We start from the raw sequence: 24,257 nt of genomic DNA on the forward strand, positions 1-24,257 counted from the left end.
CCATTTGCCGTCTACCAGGTGAGCCACAGCCCCAGTTCCTCCCAAGCTGCACCCAGGTCCCACACTTGTCTCCACCCTGGGCACAACTCCCCTCTAAGCTCTTTTTGAGGGCAAGGCTGGTGGCAGCTAAGAGTGACCCGTGTACCACCAACCCTTGGGGCCAGTGGAAACCATGGAGACCAACGGGCTGGTGCAGGGCCCGGCTGTGTGTGGCTGGAGCCCTCCTGGCCCTGGGCTTGACCTGGCCAGTCCCTCCACCGCCCTAAGCCAGAGGGCTCCGGGATTATGCTCTGAGAGACTGTTGCTGCCACACGTCCAGCCGCTGCCTGCCGTGCTTGCCTGTGGCATGTAGGCCTCACGTGGCCTGGCTTCTTCACGCCGGTGTGCACTGCCCTCCTAGGAGGCCTCTGGGGCACCCGGGCCCTCTTCGTCCACTGCTGCTGCGTTCAGCTCTGCTGCCCACCTCAGCCCCCTCCCAGAGGCTCCCATCATGGTTTTTCTTCCGAATGGCGCAATCACACTGACACAAGTAGTCTCAGGTAACTTTAATGAAAGTGTCCTTTTCCCCATGGTGATATATGGAGGGCTGAGCCCAAAGCAGAAATGCAGCTGCCGAGACCAGCCAAGCCGAGCCCCCCAGCTGAGGCTGCAGACTTGGGGGGGGCAGGAAAGCATCACTTCTCATGGCAGAGTCCAGCAGCCGAGCCTCAGGGAAGGTCATGTCTGGGCTCTAGGCCTCAACGCACCCTATGCCGGCTTTACCAACCCACAGGCCCACGTGTAAGATGGGACGACAGAGGCGGCCGGGGACCCAAAGTGACCACCGCCACTGTGACCCCGCAAAGAGCGCTTTTACAGCTACACAAGAAAGAGTGGTCATTCCGTCATCAAAGAGCACACATTCTGTATAAATAAAAAGTAAAAAGGGGGAGGAGATGGGGGAGGGAACAAAAATTGGCACAGACATTGATATATTGCTTTCCAGTTTCAATGCGACAGATGCAAATCATGACGCCAGGAGAACAGAAACGAGGGCTGGGTTGAGATTTTCTAAGCCAGGTGCATTCCCCTTGCAGGGCTGGAGGGTGGTTAAGATGGATGGGGATGGGGAGCAGGCCAGAGGTGGCCCGGAGCTGGAGGCCTGAAGAACCCCGTGAATCCAGAAGTATGCAGAGGACACAGGACCCTGCTCCCTGCCCTAACCCCCCAGGAGAGCAGCCCTACGCTAAAATGGTGGGTCTGCTCTCCTCCCAAGAAAAAAGTACAAAGAAATAAATATAGTATGTGGATGTAAGACCTTCAAGAGACTGTTTTCTGCTGTCTCCCCGCCCCCCTGCTTCAGCAGGTCCACAAGCAGAGGGGAGGCTGGGGGGCATAGGCCCTGCCCCCGCTGCCAGGTGCTGCAAGTTCAAGCAGGAGCTGCCTTGTCAGGTGAGCCCTCCCACCCCCACTCCTGCCACCTGGGACATGGGAAGTATCATGGGACATTGTCACCAGGTACTGGTGTAATCACGTGATAAGCAAACGCCTTTTCCTGAGTTACACCATCACCTCCCTCCTTTGGTTCACTACATCCTCTCTTCTCACAAGACCGGCATGGAAACTTGGCTTCTCATGGCTGGTTTTCTCCTTGCCCTAACCCCTGTTTAAAAAAAAAAAAAAAAAGGGATGCAATTGTTTATACATTTGTTTCTTCAAAATACTTAGCGGCCTCCCTCGTTCTCTTTTCTCTAAGCTGTGTGGTCAGGAGGGTTACCAGGAACGTCCTGGCTTCTGTACTGGTATTTGGAGAGCGGGAAAGGTGGGCAGTGGCGGCGGGAGAGGGGGGTCTGTCCTTCCGCCTGCTCCGGGACAGGAGCCCTGCACCCTGAGCCTGGCCAGTAGAACAGCTCCCCTCTGTTTCTCACCCTCCCTTGTTCCTGGTGCTTGGGAGACTTTAGAACCGGCCCCTGATAAAAACAGAGCTGGGATGTGGAGGAAGACAAAATGCCGCCGGGACACGGATTGTCCATGGAGTACATTCTAATATCATATTAGGTATCTGAGTCTGTTAGGAAAAAAATTAGAAACTATGTAGAAAACTTAAAAATATTCAAGTATCAAAAAGCTATTCGGATCAAAGTTTAAAACAAGCTGTCAGCAAGCTGTCGCTGCCAAGAGCAAACTTTTACAAAAGTTTACTGAGTTTGTTCAGCAGAGAGCGAGAGAATTAAGTGACCTGTGTGGTGGGACGATCAGGGGAAGAGAGGGTGTGGGCAGAGGGGGCGATGGGCTGGAGGAAGCCAGAGAGACTGAGGCCTTTTTAAGCCGAAGAGGAGAGCCTGTGCCCAGCAGGCAGTGGACAGGGTCACTGTCCCTGGAGAAGAAGCCATAAAGTGCGCAGCCCGGGCCTCCCTCCCCCTGGTGTCGGTCCTGGACAGACAGACAGACAGACAGACAGACGTTACATGGCTCCATGGGGAGCTGCCTTCCGAGGGGCATGTGAACAGCAAAAAACATAGCAACAGGACAAAATAGGAAGACCCATTTCTGGACAGAGTTCCTTCTAGAAAGAAAGAGAAGGAAAGAGGTGAAAGGGGTCAAACGCTACACAGTGTTGACTTAGTTTTTCAAACCCTGTTACACAAACAGAGTCGAATTTCTAAGTCAGGGAAACTGAAAAGCCCCCATCCACACAGGGGACAGGACTGTGGCCCCCACAGTATGAAGCAGCATCGGTATTTATTCAAGACACGATAGTGAGGGAATCTGGTCACGTTCCCTTCTTCCCAGAGAGGGTGCATCTTGACGAGTGATCCAGTAGAAATCTTTTAAACTCTGATAAGTTAAGTTCGCAGAAACCACTCCCTTCGCCTGGTCCCACGGCCAGGCCTGCGCGCCGAGGCATGCTGGCTTGGGGCGCTCTCTGGTGGCAGCATGGAAAACTGCAGTCTGAGGCCCGGCGGGAGCTCACAGACCCAAGGGCCCCGAGGCCCAGAACTGCCCAGGCCACTTAGCCTTTTGCCTTGGGTAGTTGTCTCTAGGCAGGTGGTCCAGCCCTTGGGGATGAGGCGGCCCAATTACTCCTCAAGAAGATTCGGTTCCCGCTCTGTGGATAGCCCATTTTGCCAGGAAGTTTCCAGGCCGTCCTGCTGGCCTCTTGGAGATGGAACTGGGCCTTTAGACTTCAGTGGAGAATAGGGTGCTCTGCCTCTTGCTGTCTGGGGCAGGGATGGCCTCCAGCTGCAGGAAGTACAGTAGCACCTGGACCTGCCAGGCACAGCAGGGAGGAGGAAAGAGGAAAGTGGCTCAGAGGGATGCTCACAGCTGCAGAGTGTGCTGGTGACAACGAGCCCACCCTGGCAAGAGATCTGGGTGTCCCTGTAGGAGCAGCAGGCCAGCCTGAGAAGCCCCAGGAAGGAACAGTAGGAAGAGCAGTGGCCTGGGTCCTCCCATCCCCTCCCAGCCACACGGCCTCAGGCAAGTCTCTCTCTCTGTGTCTTGGGCCCCTCCCCTGTACAACTCGGTGTGAACGGCTGGCAGGACCCTGCGTGGGCCAGGCAGAGGCCACCTCTGTGAAGTCAGGTGGCGTGCGCTAGAGCCTGTCTCCTCATACCTGGGACATGACTTCCAGGGACCAGCTGTCGGTCATGGATATGGGCTGGCTGGGGTTGGCAGGGACCTTGCTCTCCTTCTCTGATGGCCGGAGCAGCGTGGGGCCGAAGACTGTGGCAAGGTTGTGCAGGGACATCTTGTTCACTGTCTCCTTTTCCGCCACCCTACAGAGGGCCAAAGCAGAGGGTGCTACTGTGACATGGCCTACAGGGTGGGGGTGAGACAGAGGGGCCAGACCACCCTGCAGTGCTCAGGGAACTTGACAGTGGGAGCCACCCCTTTCTGCCTTGGCCTGGCTCCACAACACAGACATCTCACCCCTAGCTGTGCCGAAAGCAGACCCCACCCCGCTTCTTCTGGGTTGGAGGGGCCTAGGATGAAGAGCACCTGAGGCTGGCAGGTGGCTGGGCCAGCTCTGGGCCATGACCTGCTGGGGAGAGAAAGCCCAGCCACTGGCTGTAGCTGAAGCATCTCACTCTTCCCTTAAGACTGTGGAGCTGAGGCGGGAGGGTGGCAAGGTCTCTAGTACCCAGAGCAGGTGAGTAACCACGGACAGGAGCGGGGAGAGAGGGCGCTAGGAGCCACGGAGCGTGACAAGAGCCAGTGGGCCACAGGAGAACCTGCCTTGTGGCCTGGGGGTCCTGGAAGAGTTGGGGGTTACCTTTTCAGGTGATCTAGAAGGAAGAGGAAGGTCAGCAGGTTGGCCTCTGGGAGTGACAGCAGCAAGTTAAGCATGCAGCTCTCCTTTGCAACAGGGTCTGACAGAGCTGTGGGGGGTTGGGAGAGGTGTTATTCTCAGGGTCACAGCCAAGCTGGAGGCCCCTCCAGGGGCCCATGTCAGAGGGCACAGGGCAGTCCAGGCCCATCATCGTCCTGACCCACACAGCACTGGACCCCGATGAGGACCTCAGTGTGGGTGCCTTTTCTGTATCTCAAAGGGCTGAATGGCACCCCAGGGACCAGTGTTAGAAGGTGCAGAGCATAACTGCCCTCCTGGTCGGCTTGGCCATTCCCACCTCCTGCTTGGAAGAGCCCAAGGCACGAGAAGCCGAGCACGGAATGAGGGGGGGCAGGAGTTTTTGGGGCCCTGGCAGCTCCCTCATCACCCTGTGTCCCTTGTACCCCAGCATCCCCACTTGGGGACACCACCCCCCAGGTTGACTCAGGGTCAGGTGGGGCTTGAAGCCGCACTTGATGGGACAAGGACCCGGGGTTAGAGGAACAGGGTGGGCACTCCAGTGAGGAGGAAGGAGCCTCAAGGACCCCACATCCCAGTGTGTCCACAGTGGTACTGGCTGCTTCACCCTCTTGGTATACTCAGGAGGGATGGGGACCCTGGGAGGCCCTGTGAGGATGGGCAGAGGCCTTCTAGGACCAGCTAGGTTCTCGGTCCCCCTGCCACTGCAGAGTTTGGACTGAAACATGGATGGTGGTGGACGGGGGGGCCTCCAATGCTCACCGATGCCCTCGGCGAAGTTGGGGTAGAACTCGTCGGTGAAGAGGGGCTCCGGCAGCTCGCGGAAGTACAGTTTCAGTGTTCCGGCAATGGCATTCACATCCATCTCGCTCATCATCACCGACACGTCCTTGTTATCTGCAAGGAGTACAGAGATGGGAGCACAGCCTACTCATGGATCCCAAATAGGGCTCCACTCGCCCTGCCTCAGCCCAGCACAGCCCACAGCAGGCCGATGGCTTCTGGGGTTCCTCCTTTCAACAGCTCGTCTTCTTCCAAGCATGCCAGTGGTTCTGACAGGGGGGCGTCCTCCCCACCCCCTCTTGCTGGGCAAGGGGTGGCCTGGCAGCAGAGCCACCACGAGGGGCTGAGAAGCCGGCGGAAGCCAGACACCGTGCCTCGGCACAGGCTGGGCGGCTCTGCTCCATAGCGACCTGGCTGCAGGCACCTTCTGATAACATTAAGATACTGGGATTATTTGTTCCATTCTGGAGTTTCAAACCAGTGCCTTCCCTCCGGCCTCAGGTGGCCACTGGCCCTCGGTGTCATAGGCCAGGGAGGGAAGAGGATGCAGGCACGAAGTCCTGGTTCTGCCACCTTCCACTCTGAGAAGCCTCTGGGGTCTCAGTGTCCTCATCTGGGGACTGAGGGAGTTCCACCAACTTCTAATAGTCAGACCATATTGACTCCTGGGCTTTGGTCAGCACCTCTTTTCCACCCAGTGGAAGCAGACCAAACCCCAGTGCAAGGTGGGGCGGCCCCGCAGAAGCCCCTGGTCCGACTCTCGGGGAGCCACACGCGCGTGGTTCAGACAGGAGAACGGGCTGCTGCAGAACCTCTGCCCACCGCTCCCTCTGCTTCTCATCTGAAAACTTAAACCAGTGAAGGAAAGGCACGGGCCTAATCTAGCAGCATGAGCTCTCACAGCATAAGCCACCACGCCCACACCCCCAACCCGTGCTGCCCAGGCCGACACTCACTGACGTCAAAGGCCGCCTTCAGCGCCTGGATGTCCGTGGCCACTCCAGACACACGGTAGATGCCCACTTCCTCCATGCCCCGGCGCTCAATCTCCTCCACGCACTGGCGCACGATGTAGGGCACCTTGGATCTCTCCCTCCTGCAGAGGGGGGACAGTGCCTTCAGTGCCTGGCAGCCCTGGCTCAGGCCGCAGTGGGGCTGGACCCACCACCTGTCTGTACACCGCACACCTGGAGGTGGGGCTGATGAAGGCCCCCAGGGTCGGGCTCACATGGACCTGTCCGCACGCTTTCCTCTGCTGTGAGAGTTCATGATTACCATTGCTTGTTTACATCTTATTAGGCCCTTTTTCTTCCTTTTTAAAGATTTTATTTATTTGAGAGAGAGAGAGAGAGAGTGCATGAACAGGGGGAGGGGACAGAGGGAGAAGGACAAGCAAACTCCCTGTTGAGGGGGGAGCCCACTGTGGGGCTCGATCCCAGGACCCTGAGAACGTGACCTGAGCCAAAGTCAGACACCTAACTGACTGAGCCACCCAGGTGCCCCCATCATTAGGGCCTTTCTAAGGTAGCTGGACGCTCTGTGAATTATACGGGATTTAGAAGGTCAGGAGGCTTTTCTAAGTGGAATCAGCCATAATAAGTCAGTTAAAAGATCCCAGGCATTGGGCTAACAGGTGGCCGCACAGAGTCCTGGACCCAGTCTTGGCCCTGCCACCACTTGCTGTGTGAGAGGTGAATCCTGACCCCTCCAGGCCTCAGCAAGAGGTGAGCCCTGCACACAGCTGGATGAATGACTCCACAGGGCTGTCTAACACCAGCACTCGGAATCCTGTGATTCTGAACACTTCCTGCCCACGTCTTAACAATGCACCATTCCAGGACCTCCACACAGGACCCTGGAGTAGGAATACTTCAAAAAGAGGAGACATGCTGTTCGGAGGGTTTGCTTTAGCCTCGTTGAGCAAGGGGATTCAGGAGCCCAGCAAAGCACTCTCCCAAGCCACCCCCATCAGCAGCACTTATTTGGGGTAATCACTGACAAAGTCCTCTCTGCTCAGGCCCAGACCCATCCAGAGAGCTGTGGGGACAGCTAGGGTGCAGCTGGGGGCAGGGAGTGGTGTTCGGACACAATTAGGTGTCCAGGAAACATCTGATGCGGGCCCCGGCCTGGGCGACCAGTGAAGTCAGGGGCCCGGCCAGATTCCAAATGGGGAAAGTGAATGGATTCTGGGAGGAAGAGGCCTGTGTCCCTGAGAACTGCTCTCAAACCAACATATAGACTTCTCCTGGCAACTGACCTGACCAAGGGGCTGGGGTGGCCATCATTCCACAGGAACCCCGACAGGGACAGATTCTGAGCAAGGGAAGAAAACCCTGACCTTGTGCAGTTCCTGTACTGTGGGAGCCCGCCCGCCAGCCCGCCCGCCAGCCCGCCCGCATGGGAAGGGGCTGAGGACATTCCTAAGCTGACAGGAGCAAGTTTAGCAGTAAACATGGGAGGCAACCAAGCACACAGAGTGTGCCTGGGAGGTGGCCTCGTACACAGAGGACCATGTACAAAGAGGGGAGACCCTCACCTGTTTTTCCCTTCAGAAACACCTGGGGGGGGTGCCCACTCTGCCCGGGGATGAGAGACACATGAGTCCTAGTCCCTCTCCACTCACTTGGTGACCACAGCAATCTTGACTCCGAAGACGCCCGTCTGTTTTCGGGAAGGCATTCTCTTCAAGCTGAACTCCCTGCTGGTGAACTTGATGGAGAGTTTCACTTCAATCTGCAGGGGGAGGCAGGGGCACGGCCCTCTCACCCTTCTGGGACTCACAGTCCGAGTTCCCAGAGGCCTGGGGGGCTTAGTAAATCACTCCCCCTCCCCGAGCAAGTGGGTTAAGATCCCAGTGCAGGGCAGGTCCCTGGCCCAACTCAGCAAGAACTAGGAACGGTCAGGGTGATTTAAGGATTAGTTCTTGCAGGACACTGCCCCCAACCCTAATCCCCACGGCTTCTCTTAATGTTAACAAAACGAGAGGAAAAGTACAGAAAATAACATAACAAAAAGCCATGAATTATCTATCAAATGTTAACATTTTGTCACATATGCCCGGACCTTTTCTGGTATGTAATAGTTTTGCTTATCATTTTTTTTTTAAAGGTCTAAACCTTCTGGGACCCTGAAAACTAATCAGGGTCTCAGTTTCTACAGGCAGACCCCAGGGTCGAGGTCCTGCCTGTCTTGCTCAAGGAGGGACGCTCAGCGCCTGGCTGGTGACTGCACTCCAGCCACCAAATGGATTCTTTCCTGCCTGTCGTGACTCTGCTTTGCAGCGCCTCTCCCCCCTCCAGCCGTGCCCCACCTCAACACTACCTCAGGCTCAGCCTTCTGACTGTTCTGGAAGAAACCGGGGCCACCCTAATCTTGCGGGAAAGGTAGGCGCCAACATACCCCATTCATGGCGATGACAGTCCGCTGCCAGTCTCTGTCCTGCAGGGCCTGGGGGTCCAGCTGAAACCAAGCAGTTATGATTATCAGGTGCCTGGGGGTCTGCACAGAGACCCTGCCAGGCAGCAGTCCAAGCCTGTGACGGCTCCACACCTAAGTCAGAATTGGAGCTGGACCTCTGCTGGCACCTCTATCTAGAGGCCAAGAGGGGTCCTGAAAGAGAGTTGCTTGAAAACCCCTGGAAACTGAGAGATCTCCTCCTCTCAGACCTGTGCTTCATGGGTTCCAGGCTCATGGCTGGGGGCCCCATTCCTCCCTCTGTCCCTTCCCACCGGGAGTTCAAGTCCACGCTGGCAGCCATCTTGCTCCCCCTCACCAACCATCACTGGCGCTATGTGCAGCTCAGGGAGGCTGGGCAGTCGGCTTAAATATTTTGGGAAACCCAATTTCAATAGGAACTTTCAGAGGGCATGCCTATGAAGAGTCTGGGACAGTTTTCCCCGAGTGTGCTATGTGGTTTGGTTGTAGGAGCCCATGAAGGAGGGGTCTCCAGTCCAGGCCAGTCCTGTGGCTCAGGAGGATCCAGAGTCCAGCTCCAAATCACATAGCCAGTGACAGGGACTGGAAGGGGCCTTCTGCAGCCCCTCTGGCTTCTACCCCACAGAGCACTGTCTGAGTGCTGGCCCGCGGGACCATGCTGCGTAATCTCACCCAAGTCTATGCTGCTATGAGCCCCAGACCTCCGTGGTCAGGCCAATGAGGGCTCCATCTATGAGGGCTCCATCTCCCCTGTTTTGGGGAGCACACATCCACACAAGTAGCTGGGCTGGACGAATGAGCACCTGGGAAGATCTTGTTTACAAACACAGCTCCCCAGGTTCTACTCCCAGAGTTGCACCAGCAGCTTGGGTGGGGGGGTGTTGGGATTCACCTAACTAGAAACCTCCCCAAGGGATTCTGATCCAAAGGCAGGTTAGGGAGCCACTGTTAGACACCATGTAACTTGGTACTCCTCAGGCAGGACCTTGTGACCTCATCACTTGCTTCGGGCGACGGTTCATGTCTGTGACTAGACAAACCACTTGAGAGCGGGGTCTGCGCCTCACCATTTCTGCACATGCGCACACACACACACATGCATAGGACAGTACCAAGCACAGCACCAGGTCCAGGGGGTGCTCAGGACAGGTGTCCCATATCTATCCACTGCAAGAGACTCAAGAGGTGAGAGCCACGTGGGCCTCGTACAGGAGAGGAGGTCCAGCGGCAGCTACCTCTCAGACGTGTACAACCTGAACCTCTCTCCCTACGCTGCTTGGAGTGGAGGCTCAGCACAGGGACTCCTGGCGGGGGTGGGGGCATCGCCTCCCCTTCTAGGGCCTACTGGTTACCACCCCCAAGGATTTGAAATGTACAGACAGAATGACACAGAAGAACAAAGGGGGGCACGGCGTCTCCTCCTGAGGCTGCAGGGTCACAGGTCCTCACTCCTCATCTGTCCCAGGAGGTTCTTAGGGGCTACCCCTGGGCGACAGGGACCCCACCCTGAGGGGCAAGGCCTGTGAGCAGGGACCAGGCAGTCACAAACCACTCAGAAAAGGAAACCTCCCAACTGGTGCTTCCCCGTGAGAGCGAATCCCAGGCATCCAGCTGGGAGGGGGATGATGCCGGGGCTCCACGCTCTCAACCAGACCAGGTGTGGTGCAAAGTGGTTAAGGGGGGGTGCACTGCCAGCCTATCACCCCCAAATCCTGTGCCCTGGCTGTCCAGGAAGGAAGGGGACAATGTTCCTCTTGCTCCTAGGGAAAGGGAGAGCTTCCCACTGCCACCGCTTCAGCAGGAGACCCCCCCCACTTTCCCTCCCAGGAATGGTAATCACTGGGCCCCCCTCTCAATGCAGCTGACAAGCAGAGCGACGGAGCAGCACATTCAGGTGGCAGGGACCCTGCCCCAATGTGGCCCACCCGGGAAACCGTGGCACACCCATCTGCCCACCTTGCCCTTGCACACGAGGTTTCGGATGTGGGTCCACAGGGCGGTGCCCCGAGCACACAAGTGCTTTTCCGCAGAGGCCAGTCGGCTCTGGCCCGCTCGGCTGGGGTGGAAGTACCGTAGGAGGCCCTGCACAGCGACGGGGGCAGATGGCGTCTCTCGCATCCTTGGCCCTGCTGCTCTGAGAGGCCGCTGTGGCCAGATAGGACCGTGTTTGGACAGGAGCGCAGATGAAGAGGAGTGTGACAAGTTCCTGGCCTCCACTGCCTTTTGACCATGCGTCTCGGGAAGCCCCACCCCTGCAGCCTGGCTCGCCAGGGTCAAAGTTTCCGATCACTCCTTGATTCTCCTTTTTTGTGTGTTGGGAAAATACAGCCCCGTCCCCCACCAGCAGACTATTGGTTACGGGAACTCCAACGAGTCAGTTTTCTTTAAAGCCCAGAAAAGCCAAGCTTCCTTCTCAAGTGGCTGGTTTCCTGTGGGCGCATTTGGAAACACTGAGTAACACGTGTCTGCCTGGCCAGCTTGCCTCATGGCTGGATGTGCTCTAGGGATACCCCCACCCCGAGCCTGTACCACCCCAGCCAGTGACACCAATAATAGCATGCAGTGTCTTGAGCGGATTCAGAGCAGACATCCCATGGCCCCCCAGAGCACAGCCAGCCCAGTGGAGGGGGTTCAGTGCCATCGTCCACTGCCAACACCAATGTCCGGCCCTGCTGCCACCTGACCCCAGAGGCTGTGGCATGACCTGGCCTCCAGAGTGCAGACCTGGGCCATGGTGTTGCCAGGCGGTTTCTCACCCAGCCCCCAGGACTCGGGGCAGCTCCAGTGGGAAAGACCGGCCCCCCGCTGGCTTGGCTCCAAAGAACAGAGTGTGCCGGGCAGAGCGGAAGTAGCATGAAGAATAACACGATGATGAGGCCCGAGGCTTGGTGCAGTCCAGCCCCGAACAACACTCAAGGCTGGCACGCGCTCTTGTGCGGCTATTTAAAGGACCAGAGAAATAAACAAGCCGGGACTGGGATTTGGAAAAACAGATGACTGAGCAGAGAGGACCAGGAAATGGTGCTCCAGGCGCCCATGGGGGCCTCTCAGGGTCTCAAGGTCTCCGCAAGGAATGTGCCTGCTGCTGGGGGATGGGGGATGAGGACGGGACAGGGTGGGGGGTGTCTGCTCACCCCCAGTGTTCTCTGGAGGAAGGGCTGGTTTCCAGCTTGTCTCCCTGGGGTTGGGCGAGGTGGGGGAACAATGGTGGGTGGTGGGGCTGGTGGCCCCCATGGGCCCGGGTGGCTTTGCTGAGGAGCAGGCGCTGTCTTCAGCCTGAGAGGCAGGACTAAACTGTCCAAAGGAGGCAAGACCGTTCCCTCTGTGCCCACTGACACCGTCCAGGATGGCCCAGCAGGGCTTCACATGTGTGCACTCTAACCTCCACCCTGGAACGGGTCTTCTGAGAGACGCCTGGAGAAATCGCCCCAGGAGGGCAATCTGGTGTCCTGCTTCTGCTCCTATTGCTACAATCCCTTCTCCTGAGCTCTAGCATCCACATCTTTAATTCTTTGCTGCCCTTCTCTGATCCCCACCAGCTTCAGCATCACTTAAATGGATAAAGGAACACCGCGCAGGACATCTAAGATCAAAAAGACAGATGATAACAAGTGATGGTGAGGTTGCGGAGAAACAGGAGCCCTCAGACACTGCCGCTGGGGATATAAAATACTGCAGCCACTCTCGAAAAGTAGGGCAGCTCCTCATAGAGCTAAACTTGGCTGCCGGACACAGCAATTCCACCCCCAGGTCTCCACATGGAAAGAATGAAAACATCCGTTCATACAAAGACTTGTGTGGACACGTTCACAGCAGCGCTAACCGTAACAGCCCCGAGCTGGAAACCCAAGTGTCCATCAACTGTTGAGTGGATAAACAGAACGTGGTGAATGAATATATATGATGGAATATGATTCAGCCATGACCGATGCTTGCCATGATGTGGGGGACCCTCACAAACGTGTTAAGTGTTAGAAGCCTGTCACAAAAGGCCACATAATATAGAATGATCCCATTTATATGAAATATGCAGAATGGGAAAATCTGTAAACAAAAAAGCAGATCAGCCTGGGTCTGGGGGTAAGAACAGTGGGCAATTATAAATGGGAATGATGAAACTGTTTTGAGGAATGGAAATATTCTAAAATTGGATTGTTGGTGAGAGTTATACAACCGTGTAAATTTACTACAAATGCCTGAATTGTATACTTCAGATGGAGGCACTGTATGGCATACCAGTTGAAGAAACAAAGATATAGGGTCCCAACTGGACCACACAGAGCGAGGACGACCCAGGCCACACGGCCACACTTTCTTCACGGTGACAGAGGTACACTTCTTCTGGGCAAATCCTGGGGAATCTGTACAAGAAGGATTTGCTCATGTATTTTTATATGTTCGTAACTTTCAGAGCCTAAAATCGCCCTAGTATGTTTATGAAACACAAGCATCACTCATTTTATGTTACTGGTACAAGAGACCCTTCGGACCTCTCCAAGATAGTTTCAGAGATGACATGGGTTTCCCTCCTTGCTCATCTACCCGCAACATGGGCTGCGTCTCATTCGTCTCTGAGCGCCCCCGACCCCCCCTCCCCCGCCCAGGCACCCTGGAAGGCATTCCTCCCCCCAACAGGATGCCCTGGCGCAGTGAGTGACTGTGTGGATGGAACATGCATGGCCCTGAGATAATCTCCATGATGAAAGGATATCTCTCGGTACTTTTGTAACAGTATCTGCTGTCCCCAACTGCCTGACTGAAAACCACATCTTCCCCGAGCCCTGTCTCCTTCCTGTCTGACCACAGCCCTTATTCTTATTGTGGTTGATGTCTGCCTCCCGTACCAGCCCCAAGGACAGGGCTTTTGTCTATTTCGTTCACTGTGGTACCTCCGTGCCCTGACGTGTATATATAGGACATACAACGTAAGCATCTTTAATACACATGCATTACAACGCCTACTGGCACAGAGTGAGCATTTGGTCACTGGGGATTACTGAGAGCCAGACACCTGCCCTCTTGCAGGTGAGGGTGCTGAGGCTCTGGGGGGTGGCTGCGAGAAGCTCCTGAAGGCGGCTTCCCCACCACGCCACACGGCCGAGGGGCTGACTATCCCTCTGGTGGTGGGGGATTTCACGAAGGGGACAAATTGCTGAGTCTGGGCTCCCGTGTCCATCCCTGCACCCTGTGGACACGCTAACTCTTTAAAAATTGGTGGTAAGGGGCGCCTGGGTAGCGCAGGCGTTAAGCGTCTGCCTTCGGCTCAGGGCGGATCCCGGCATTCCGGGATCGAGTCCCACATCGGGCTCCTCCGCTGGGAGCCTGCTTCTTCCTCTCCCACTCCCCCTGCTTGTGTTCCCTCTCTCGCTGGCTATCTCTCTGTCACATAAATAAATAAAATCTTTAAAAAAAATTTGGTGGTAAAATATATATAACATAAAGTTAACCGTTCTTAAGTGCACAATTCAGTAGCATTAAGTACATCCCCAATGTTGGGCAATCGCTACCAACTACCCCCAACACTTCTTCATCATCCCAAACACGTCCCCGTGAAGAAGCAACTCCCATTCCCAGCCCCCTCCCAGCCCCTGTGAACCTCTGTTCTACTCTCAGTCCCTAGTTCACTGGTCCCAGGTACCCCCCTGTAATTGGAATCCTACGTCACTCATCCTTTTATGTCTGGCTTATCTCACTTAGAACAATGTCACAGTTCATCCACGTAGCGTGCATCTGAATGTCCTTCCTCTGGTACAGCTGCATAATATTTCTCTATATGGATATACCACACTTGGTTTATGGACCCACCAGCTAGCTGATGGGCACTTTAGCTTCCTTCCAGTTTCGGGATGTCATGTGTGGCATCTCCACATTCATACAGCTGCTATTGGGCACTTCGGTGGGCTCTTGGGACCCAAGTGCCACAGAACTGGTCACTGAATGAGCAGACTGCCCGCAAGTGGATAGATGTCACAGTGAGGTCTTGCTGAGGGCTGGAGCATGGGTGTCAGGGCACCCCTAGGAGGGGGGCACAGTTGGACCTGTCAGTCTGTATCCAACCAGGTTTCCACGCATGAGGCAAGCAATCCAGGCCGGCACAGTCTGGGAAACCATGTATGGCCACCCCAAGCACCAGCTTCGAATAAAGCGAGGGTCAAATCAGAAACCTGAGGCCCCAAACTCATCCGAAACCCACAAAAATTGTTAGAAAGAAAAAACAAACAACTCTGATGATCCCACTGGAATGACTTGTGAGCCCAGCTAGACATGCAAAGTATCAGAAGAAATGGGAGGAGACAAAATTCTAGGATTTGATATAAAGTTAATCACTGAGAAGAAACAGGGTGGAGGGGGTTTAGCAACACAGAAAATTCACAAATGGAGAAGACAGCAGGGAAAGATGGAAGGACGGACTTCCTAATAACTGCAAAGCTGCAATTTCCCTGGGCTTTGATGAATCTGGTGATCATCCCTGGATGCTGGCCCCAGCCCCTGGCCTAGGATGTGCCGGAGCGCTCGGGCAGTGGTTGCAGGCCCCCTTCCCACCCCCGCAGCCCCCAGTCAGGCTACTTTGGCCAGCCCTCCGCCTCCGCCACAACAGGTGCATCCCCATCAGCCCCTGCTCCGCTCAGAGCACAGGACATGTGAGACCTCCGCATGCGAAAATCCTTCCCGTGACCCAGTGACCCCAACTCTGTGAAGATTTCTCTGTCCCGACTCCCCCAAAATAACTGCGTCATGGCCTGCTCTGGCTCTTGGCCCATCCGCAGCATCCTTCCTTCCTGAGACCCTCTGCTCTGTGAAACACGGGCAGATGTCTTCTTGTTCTCGGGGTCCCTGGTGCCCCGCATGCAGGAAGCCCTTGATCACCAGGGTGGCACCGTGGGCTCCTGGTGTCTGGTGATGGGCAGGGATGGCTTTGCTTGCTCAGACTCACAGCTGGCTCAGGGACGACTCTCAGTGGGGCCCCGGGCACCTGTCTGTACACGAGGGCTCAGGTTTGCGAGTCTCTGACACTTTCTTGGACAGCCGGCGCCCCCAGGGCTGCGTCCCTCTTATACACTATGTCCTTCTGCCTTTCTGTCTGGTATGGCCTGACACTCTGAATGAACCAACTCACCCATCCTGGGTTTGGGAGGGGGAGCCCTCCATCCTCATCTCATGGAGATTCCACCATTTAGGAGGGGAAGTAGGGATCTGGCCAGTCATCTGAAGAGCAAGGGCTGAGACCTGAAACTCAGACCGTGGTTCCTGCACCGTCAGCTCATCAGCCCCCGGAAGTTGGGACCTAGCTCCCCAGATGACTCTGACACCTTCTGCCCAGACAGGTGTGTGAGCAGCTTTGCTGGGGACTTGATTTCCATCCCTGGCCCCTCGGAGGGGCCTGCCTGGCCTCTCCCTCCTGGCCAGCTGTGGACTTCTCCCTGGCCCCCCTCAGACACTCCTGGGGCGCTGCACCTTCCCCACCTCACAGGAAGGGTTTTACACTCAACTTATGAGTTAATGTACATATGGGGGGGAAGCACTTGGGCCGGGGGAAGGCCATTCTATTCCCACCCATCCCGCAACCCCAGCAACAGGACAGGCAGGGCTCTACAGGGGCCTGATATTATTGGGAAAAGCCCCCACTCAGGAAGGCTGTACCCCCAGAGTCATGGACGCCCTCCCCTAGGTGTGCCCCACACAGAAAACAGTGTCTGGGAGCATTCGGGGAGGCAGAAAGAGGCCTGGCTGAGGTCACAGGGGGCCATAACCTCCTCCTCTGACTTCCTGCCTTCTTGCTCCTGGGGATGCCAGCTCATAAACAAGCCCCACCGGGAATGGGGGTCTCCAGGGGCAGCCCAGCCACTGCCTATTCTGTGAGTCATAAGGGACCTTGTGTCATGCTGGGATTCCTTCCTGGCTAATGATGGCTCAGGAGCCAGGCTTCCCACTCATTCGGCTCTTCCATGGAAGCAGACACGGATGAGGGGGTGGAGCCAGAGCCCGCCTTCTCCACCAACAGTGACGACACCTGAGTAATAATAGCAGCAGTGGCCGCTGAAGACCCCCAGGCCCGGCTCCATGGCCCCTGGTCCCAGTTTACACGTGAGGGAAGATGTTTATCTGGGCAGTGATGACTTACCCCAGCTCACAGGAGGCACGCTCAAAGGGTCTTCCTTTGGCCACACCAGTCAGGCTCCTCTGAGCTGTTTTCCAACTAGACCTTGTTCTTGGGAATGTCCCCAAGAGCCCAATTTTAGCAAGAACCACCCCCTGATATCTTTGATAGCTGATTACCTTCAACATCTGACCCGACTCCTTGCCCCACACCACTCCCTGGTGATGTCTGATTGCCCTGGCTTGCTTTCCACAAGGAACCCGTTAGATTGGTTTAGCCAGAATCCCCCCTTACCCCTAATGTTTCCCTTTAGTAACTTCCAACTGATGATCCCCCACACCATGCTCCTTGGCTATAAATTCCCTCTCTCCTTGTCATATTCAGAGTTGGGCTCCATCTTTCTCCCCTGCTGCAAAACCCCACTGCAGTGGTCCCTATACCTGTATCCTGCTAATACAGTCAACCTTGATGTTCTAACAAGGTCATGTACAACTTTTTTTTTTAAACAGAGTCCATGTCCTCCATGCTTATCCTATCTTGTCCTACTAGAAGGAACAGGAAAGTAGTGTTTGCTGAGAAGCACCCCTCAGAGTGTGTGCACGGGGAAATGCAGACCAGGTCAGAGGGCAGAAAGGGGCAGAGAACAGCCAGAGCTTGGAGTGATGCCCCAAGCGGGCCCCCACAACCCCAATGCTCTCTTCTTCCCCAGGAAAGGGCAGGGTGCTCACCTGACACCCCCGTGTGTCCGACAGCACCGGCTGTGCTCAAAAAGGATTATTTGTTTATATCCAGTAGTATCATGGCAAAGGGTTTTCACAGAGGGCTCAATACAAAAAGGAAGAGGATGAGTATCCTTTCTTTTCTCTTTGCCACTGAGACACCCGATTATCCAGTGGCAGTGCTCAGAGGCCCTGGTTCAAATCTTACCACCCCGGGACTCTAGCACCGGAGAATTTGATGATTCGCGTCAAAGGTCAATGGAATCGGAGCCTCCCTTAGTCTTCTGTGATGGACTGAAAAAAGGAGCTGGACATCAGTCCATGTGCACCCTCAGCTTACCTTGGGGCTCTCTGCAAGGCGGGGGTCAGGGTGCGGGTGTGTGGGAGGAAAGCCGGGGCTGGGGGCAGACACAAACACGGAGAGGGAAGGGAGGGGGAGCAGGCGGGACACATTAGTTGAGCAGAAGACCAGAGCCCCAAAACTCAAAGGGCCTGAGCTGTGACTGTTGCCCAGTAGGTGCCAAAACATGTCGGTCCTCCAAGGTGTCCAGCACCAGCATGCTCACAGACAGTAAAATCTGGAAAACACCTTAGCGTCCCTTAAGAGCAGAAGAGCCCCTCGATGTGGTTGACTCAATCCATGGGGCTGTCAAGCCAAGGAAGTGAAGGAGATGGATGTGGAAATACGGGGTGGGATCTCAAGGCCACTGGGGAGCCAGTGCACATGAGCTGCAGAGTGGTGAGTGTCCGCACTGGGCATGCGAGCTACCCTCACAGACATCACCCCAACTTTGCAGTGGGCACACGCATCTGTCAAGGTGGGACCCATGCCCAGCTCATGGGGGTGGCTCTGGCTGGGGAAGGGACCTGGTTTGTCAAAGATCCCTGGATAGGACCCCAAAAGTGGAAGAGCTGAAAAGCACTGGCTGGCATTTCTGCTTCCTCCACCCGGAAGCCCTTTGCTACCAAGACCCCTACAACTGGCTCAGTGGTGAATCAGGCTGACGGGGAGCAAGGAGGAACCATCCCCTTCTCCCTCAGCATCTAAGCCACAGGTAGGACCCAGGTCCAGGACATCTGCCAAGTGGCCCTGGACCAGTGGCTGGCCCTCAAAGACCATGCCCATTGACAGAGGATTTCAACCACCTCCACTCCGACCTCAGTCTGCACTTCCTCACTGACTATGTTGCTCTTTCCAGCTTATCTCTTAACTCAGGGAAAAGACCCTGCGGGCAAAGCATCACGTGATGAGAACCGAAGCTCCCCCTCAAGCAGTAAGGACTGTCCTGACTTCAGACCCTACGTGACTGACCCCAAGACAATGCTCCACCCGACCTTCACTGCCCACCTGCAGACCCCCATTTACCTCTGTCCCACACTTTCCTTCCATAAACCTGCAAGTATTTTTGGCACTGGAGTAAATCCTTTTCTTGTCTCACCACCTCTCATCTCTCTGCCTCTGGATTTTATCAGCGGTGAGTAGCCAAACCTGGTCTGTTTGGAACCCCCTGCGCCCCAGTTACACCATCTGAGAGAGGAGTCAAGATTCCTGCTTTCCCTATGCCAGGCAAGGCTGCCCCACTGATCCCCAATGTGCATCCCAAACTTTAGTGGGCTCGCTGGAGTGTTGCCCCAGGCTGGTGCTACCCCTGACCTCAGTAGAGTCCAGCCCCAGGTCCTGTCTGTGGGGGCACCTGAGGCCCTGGGCCTGCTCTCCTGGGAAGGTATGGGGTATGGGGTGGTGTCTGCTGGCAGGTAGGTGGGGGGGGCAGGTACAAGGCAGTCAGAGGAGCATTTTTGCTTTTAGACCTGGTCTCAAGGTACAGGATGGCAAGGGGTCCCTGGAGGCCCTGAACCACTAAAGTTCCTAATAGGCTTCCAGGGTGGGAAACAGGCACATGAAAACCTGGGGAACCAGAACCTGAGAACCTGGCTTTGAAACAGAGAGGGGGGCCTAGAGCCCCCACTAACTGAGGACTTGCCCCTCTGAAGGATGAGCATGTGCCCTGCCCCAACCCTCCGCAAGAAGAGGAAATTACTCAGGGGTGAGTCATCCTCCCTCTCCTTCATCCCTGCTGCTCAGTATTTCAGCACCAAAGGATTTTACTTCCTGCCCTCAGGGAAGGGAGGTGGGGCTTTGTGGAGAGCCCCCTCCTGCTGGAGGCCTTCCCGGAGGATCTGAGGGTCTGAGGGTCGGAGAGAAGTGGGAGCAGTCAGTGCCCAACCCCAGGGGCAGTGCAGGGAGGAACCCGCCTGGCTGGGTCTGGTAAGAGGCCCATGAGGAACATGGGTATCAGGGCTCCCGCCACCACCCCCGTGGGGCGCAGAACTGCACAGGTGAGGCCACAGGACACACAAGGCCATGGAGGAACTGAGGCCCCTGCTGTGAGAACAAGCCGAACTGAACTTCCTTTGGGGACAAGATGGGGGATAACAGACACTCGGAGAGAGAGAGAGGGGCAGGAAAGGACCTGTGAAGGTCCCTTGCAAGTCCAGGGGCACCTGCCCCCAACCCCTGGAGCCAGACCATCTCCAAGTCCCAGAAAGTCAACTGGGGAAAGAACTGGAAGCATCCAGAGAAGGGTGTGTCAGACATGGGGAGGGGGTGGCGCAGAGGGACTCTGCAGGGGGTAGAGGAGAGTGGAGGCCTCACCTGGACCTGGCCCTTCCCCATGATCCTGTCTGTGCTCTCGCCATCCTCCTTGGTGATTTTCGTTTTGTTGTAACACTTTTCATAGCACAGTATCCTCAAGGTCTGGGAGCCTTCCAGCTCAATCTCGAATTCCTGAAGTCCCAAGAAAGAAGGAAAGTCCCTCATGAGCAGACAGGTCCAACGGCTTCCTTGCTGCCCCAGAAGGACCCATGCCTCAAGACCCTCTCCACTTCAGTCCTGCGATGAAGACCCTCAGAGGCCAGTTCCCTGTGAGCACCCCTTCGTGGCCCAGTCTGGATGCTTCTGGAAGCTCTGAATGCCCCTAACATCTAATTCGAACTCCCTAAGCCATATGTCAAAGGGCAGTCCCATGCCACATGCATCAGAAGCTCCAGGGTACTGGTTATAAATGCAGATATTCTGTGGACTTTGGGTGATAATGATGTGTCAATGTAGGGTCACCGATTAGTGGGAGAGGCTGTGCATGTTTGGGGACAGCAGGTATATGGGAAATCTCTGTCCCTTTCTGCTCTGGACCTAAACCTGGGGACCCAAAGCTGCTCTAAAAATATCAGTCTATTTGAAAAGAAAAAAAAAAAAATCGACCCAGGGAGGTGATACAGGAAAGAACTGCTCCTGTAGGCTTTCGAGTTGTCTGCTGTGGGATGTGTGGTGTTAACTTTCTCCTCCATCACCCCAGGATATCTTCAGTAAATTCTGCATTTCACACCAGTGCTGTTGCAGGCACAGGTTTGTGGTGGGGAAATGGAAAGAGGGTGATGGAAAAAAGAAAAGGAGAGATTTCTGAGCCTGCATGGGGGTGGGGAGGGCGCATGTGCCAGGAACACGTAACACCCCTGGACCATCCAGTGGCACACCCAGGCCGGCCACCAGGTGACCTGCTGGTGTCTGGAACCCTCCGTGCCTTGGTTCCTTGAGCCTCCACCCCTGGCTCAACCTGAACCCTTTGTGCTGAGTCTAGCAACCCCTCCCTCACTGCCCCTGTCAGTCCCAGCCCTCTTGCTCCCTGCAAAGCCTTTAGGGGCTCCATGTGGCTGTGCTGCTCCCTCGCCACAGCAGCCACCACCCTTTGTGCAGGGACACCCACAGCTATCATGCCGGGGCAATCTCATAGGCTCGCCGTACTACAAGGCATTGAGTCTGATGATCAGAGCAGTGGACACCAAGAAAGGAGAGCTGGGGGTGGCCCCACGGGCCACGTGAACTGAGGTGGACCAGGCAGCCAGGTGGAACTCAGCTGCTTCTTCTGCAGGGGGGTGAGTGGTGTGATCCCACCCATATCCTCAAGCATGAGGCCTTTGAAAGCCACAGCTGCTCCAGAAACTGGGAAATGGCATTCTCACGGATCTGGGGACTTCATCAATATTGGCCACTCTGTAATCATTCCTGTACTCCCAAGGCTCAAGGCAAGACAGTAAGCAAGTTAACACAACAGCTCTCCAAGGTGAAGGCCAAAAGAGCACCAACTCTACAAACCCAACACCCGGGACAGGCAAATAGGGTGCCTACCCCAGCCCCTGCTGGCAAAAAGAGCCTCAGGCTTCCAGAAACCAAGAGCGTCACAGGGCTCATTCCAACTTCTGAGGAAAATCTATGGAAACTTACCAAGTAAACAGTAAGCATAACAAAGGCAGCACAAAAAGCCCTTTTAAGTTCGTTTACCAAAAGCTTCTCCAGCAAAATAGGCTGTTTCTTTGTGACCGGGGAGGGGCGGTTGGATTCTCAGGAACACAGAGATAAAATCTCTTGGACTAGTCCCCCCTCTCTCCTCCCAGGAGATTCCTGGCATGCTGATGGAATGCTGGCAGTGGCGCCTGTGGGGGGCGGGGGGGTGGAGCCATCAGGGAGCCTTCAGGGCGTGCGCGGGGAGGGGGGGGGAGGCGTTCAGACTCTCCTCAAGGACAAGATCCTGGCCTGCCTGCCAGCGCCAGCACGCAAGACGCGCCTGGAAGCAGTACCTCACCTCGTTCCAGTTGGGCTCCGCTGTGTCTCTGTAAACGCGTGTCTTGGCTTTATTCACAAAATAACCAAAGGAGTCCACCTCCAGGGTGCAGTACAGATCTGTGGAAGGGTGACACAGGGAAGCTGACCACACTTTTTCATATTACCCACATTTTCTATGAGAGCAGGGGTTATTTTTGTCGGGGGCCAAGGGCAGGCTGCCCCAAGATGGGCCACTGTGACATGGAGATTATTCTGAGCTGAAGGCAATCAAGACTTTATGAGCTGGAGAGAAACTTTTATGCTTCCCTTAACTATACAGAAGAATCTAGATTGGGGGGGTCTTTCTCAAAATAAGGGTTATGAGCAGAGATAGATGTTATCTGAGTGACCCATCAGTACAGCAGGGCAAACATCTGTTCCTTTTTTTTTTTTTTTAATATTTTATTTTATTTGTGAGAGAGTGAGCGAGCCAGCGCTCAAACAGGGGCAGCGGCAGGCAAAGGGAGAAACAGGTTCCCCGCTGAGCAAGGAGCCCAATGCGGGACTTGATCCCAGGGCCCTGGCAAATGTTCAGCCAACTGAGCCACCGGGGCATCCCCAAACATTTGTTCTTATTGCCCTGTGATGTGCATTCCGCTCCTCTGAAGTCCCAGACCCCTGCCCCCTTCTCCTCAGTTCGGAGTGACGCACATGCCTCATTTTGCCTGACTAGATCTGTAATTTCCATGTCCGTGTGGATTCCCCGTGGGTACGCTATTACATTGAATTTTCTCCTATTAGTTGGTCTCATGTCAATTTGATTCTTAGTCCAGCTGAAAGAACCCTTAAAGGGGACAGGAATTCTTGTTCCCCGACATTTTCAAAATAAGAAAAAAAATAGCCTTAATTTTCTTTCTATTTTTTTTAAAGATTTTATTTATTTATTTGAGAGAGAGAGAGAGTGAGAGGAAGAGAGCATGAGTGGGGGGAGAAGGAGAGGGAGAAACAGACTCCCTGCTGCAGGGAGCCCGACATGGGGCTCGATCCCATGACTCCAGAATCATGACCTGAACTGAAGGCAGACGCCCAACCAACTGAGCCACCCAGGGGCCCCCTTAATTTTCTTTTTAAAATAAAACAACACCCCAGCAGCCATCACGAGCCGCAGCAATATTCTATCCCGTGGTGCAGCTGAATCAGCACCTCTCAGAACATGTGTTCACCTGGTCCCTTGACAAAGCCCTAAGGCCTCTACGTGAGCAGAGAGCCCTATGGCTGGTGACCTGGGCAGAGGTGAATGTGCCATCACCACCAGGGGAAGGATGCATGCAGAGGGGTGGGGCCAGGGCAAGTGCCTACCACCTACACAGTTTGAGTTTAACAACTTAACTGGTAGCAAAGGGTGCTGCAGGCCAGGGCAGGGCACTGAAAACAGCTCAGTACTGGGAGAATTGTAGGGTGCAGGGGGAGCAGAGGTAAGGTGCGGGGAGGAGGCCACTGCCAGGGTCTGGATGAAGGGCTGGCCAGGTGGCCAGAGGTGACAAGGAAACTCCACTGATGGAGAATGTCATCTTACTAATATGGCCAGTAAACCAGACAGTGGTTTCTGGCCTGGCCACGGGTGGAGGGTGGCACTTCTCACTGGGGCGGGACATAAAAGAAGAGGAACAAGTCTGGGGTCCCAAGTGATGCGTTCAGTTTGGGGATGTGGAGTTTAAAGCATGGGATACTGAGGACACAGATGGAAAGGTAACAGAGGGGGCCCAGGAGAACAAAGTGGGGATGGAGAGGCAGGTGCCAGGCATCATCTGCGCTGCTGATGGAAAGGTCCCTGGGCGTAGGAAGGAGGGAGTATACGCAGTGAAGGCCCAGATGGAACCCTTGAAACACCAGCATTTATGTGAGGGGGCTTGCGGCAGGTGCACCCAGGGGAATAATTACGTCTGTGTGACGACTTTATGGGGGTATAATCGGCATACTGTATAATCCATCAGTTACAAGGTCGAGGATTTTTAATAAATTTAAACACTTGTCCAAACAGTACTACTACTGTTTCAGGACACTGCCCTCCCCCCAAAAAGTGCCCTTGGGCTCAACTGCAGCCAAATCTCTTCCCACCCTGAGCCCCAGGAAACTCTCACCAGGCTTTCTGTCTCCAAACTGTACCTTTTCTATAAGTTTCAGAAACATGGGATGATATGACATGTAGTCTTTTGAATCGGGTGTCTTTTTTTAGGAATGATTCTTTTAAGATCATCCCTGTGTGGGCAACTAATCTTTGATAAAGCAGGAAAAAACATCCAGTGGAAAAAAGACAGTCTCTTCAATAAATGG

At 55.1% G+C, this 24,257-nt stretch overlaps 1 protein-coding gene across 1 annotated transcript in view; it reads right to left on the minus strand.

The window, feature by feature from the left end:
- Positions 1-532: 532 nt before the first annotated feature.
- Positions 533-24,257, minus strand: part of BCR (BCR activator of RhoGEF and GTPase) — a 122,181-nt gene continuing 98,456 nt past the window's right edge. Inside the window, exons 17-25 of the mRNA XM_034642181.1 lie at positions 21,964-22,061; positions 19,980-20,111; positions 8,474-8,533; positions 7,698-7,807; positions 6,031-6,170; positions 5,054-5,188; positions 4,256-4,361; positions 3,596-3,758; positions 533-3,249 (exon numbers count right to left, since the gene is read on the minus strand). Coding sequence (XP_034498072.1) covers positions 3,160-3,249; positions 3,596-3,758; positions 4,256-4,361; positions 5,054-5,188; positions 6,031-6,170; positions 7,698-7,807; positions 8,474-8,533; positions 19,980-20,111; positions 21,964-22,061 — 1,034 coding nt within the window. The 3' untranslated portion in view covers positions 533-3,159. The remainder of the gene's footprint in view (positions 3,250-3,595; positions 3,759-4,255; positions 4,362-5,053; positions 5,189-6,030; positions 6,171-7,697; positions 7,808-8,473; positions 8,534-19,979; positions 20,112-21,963; positions 22,062-24,257) is intronic.

This window comes from Ailuropoda melanoleuca, chromosome 14 (genome assembly GCF_002007445.2).
Source record: "Ailuropoda melanoleuca isolate Jingjing chromosome 14, ASM200744v2, whole genome shotgun sequence".
Lineage (NCBI taxonomy): Eukaryota > Metazoa > Chordata > Mammalia > Carnivora > Ursidae > Ailuropoda > Ailuropoda melanoleuca.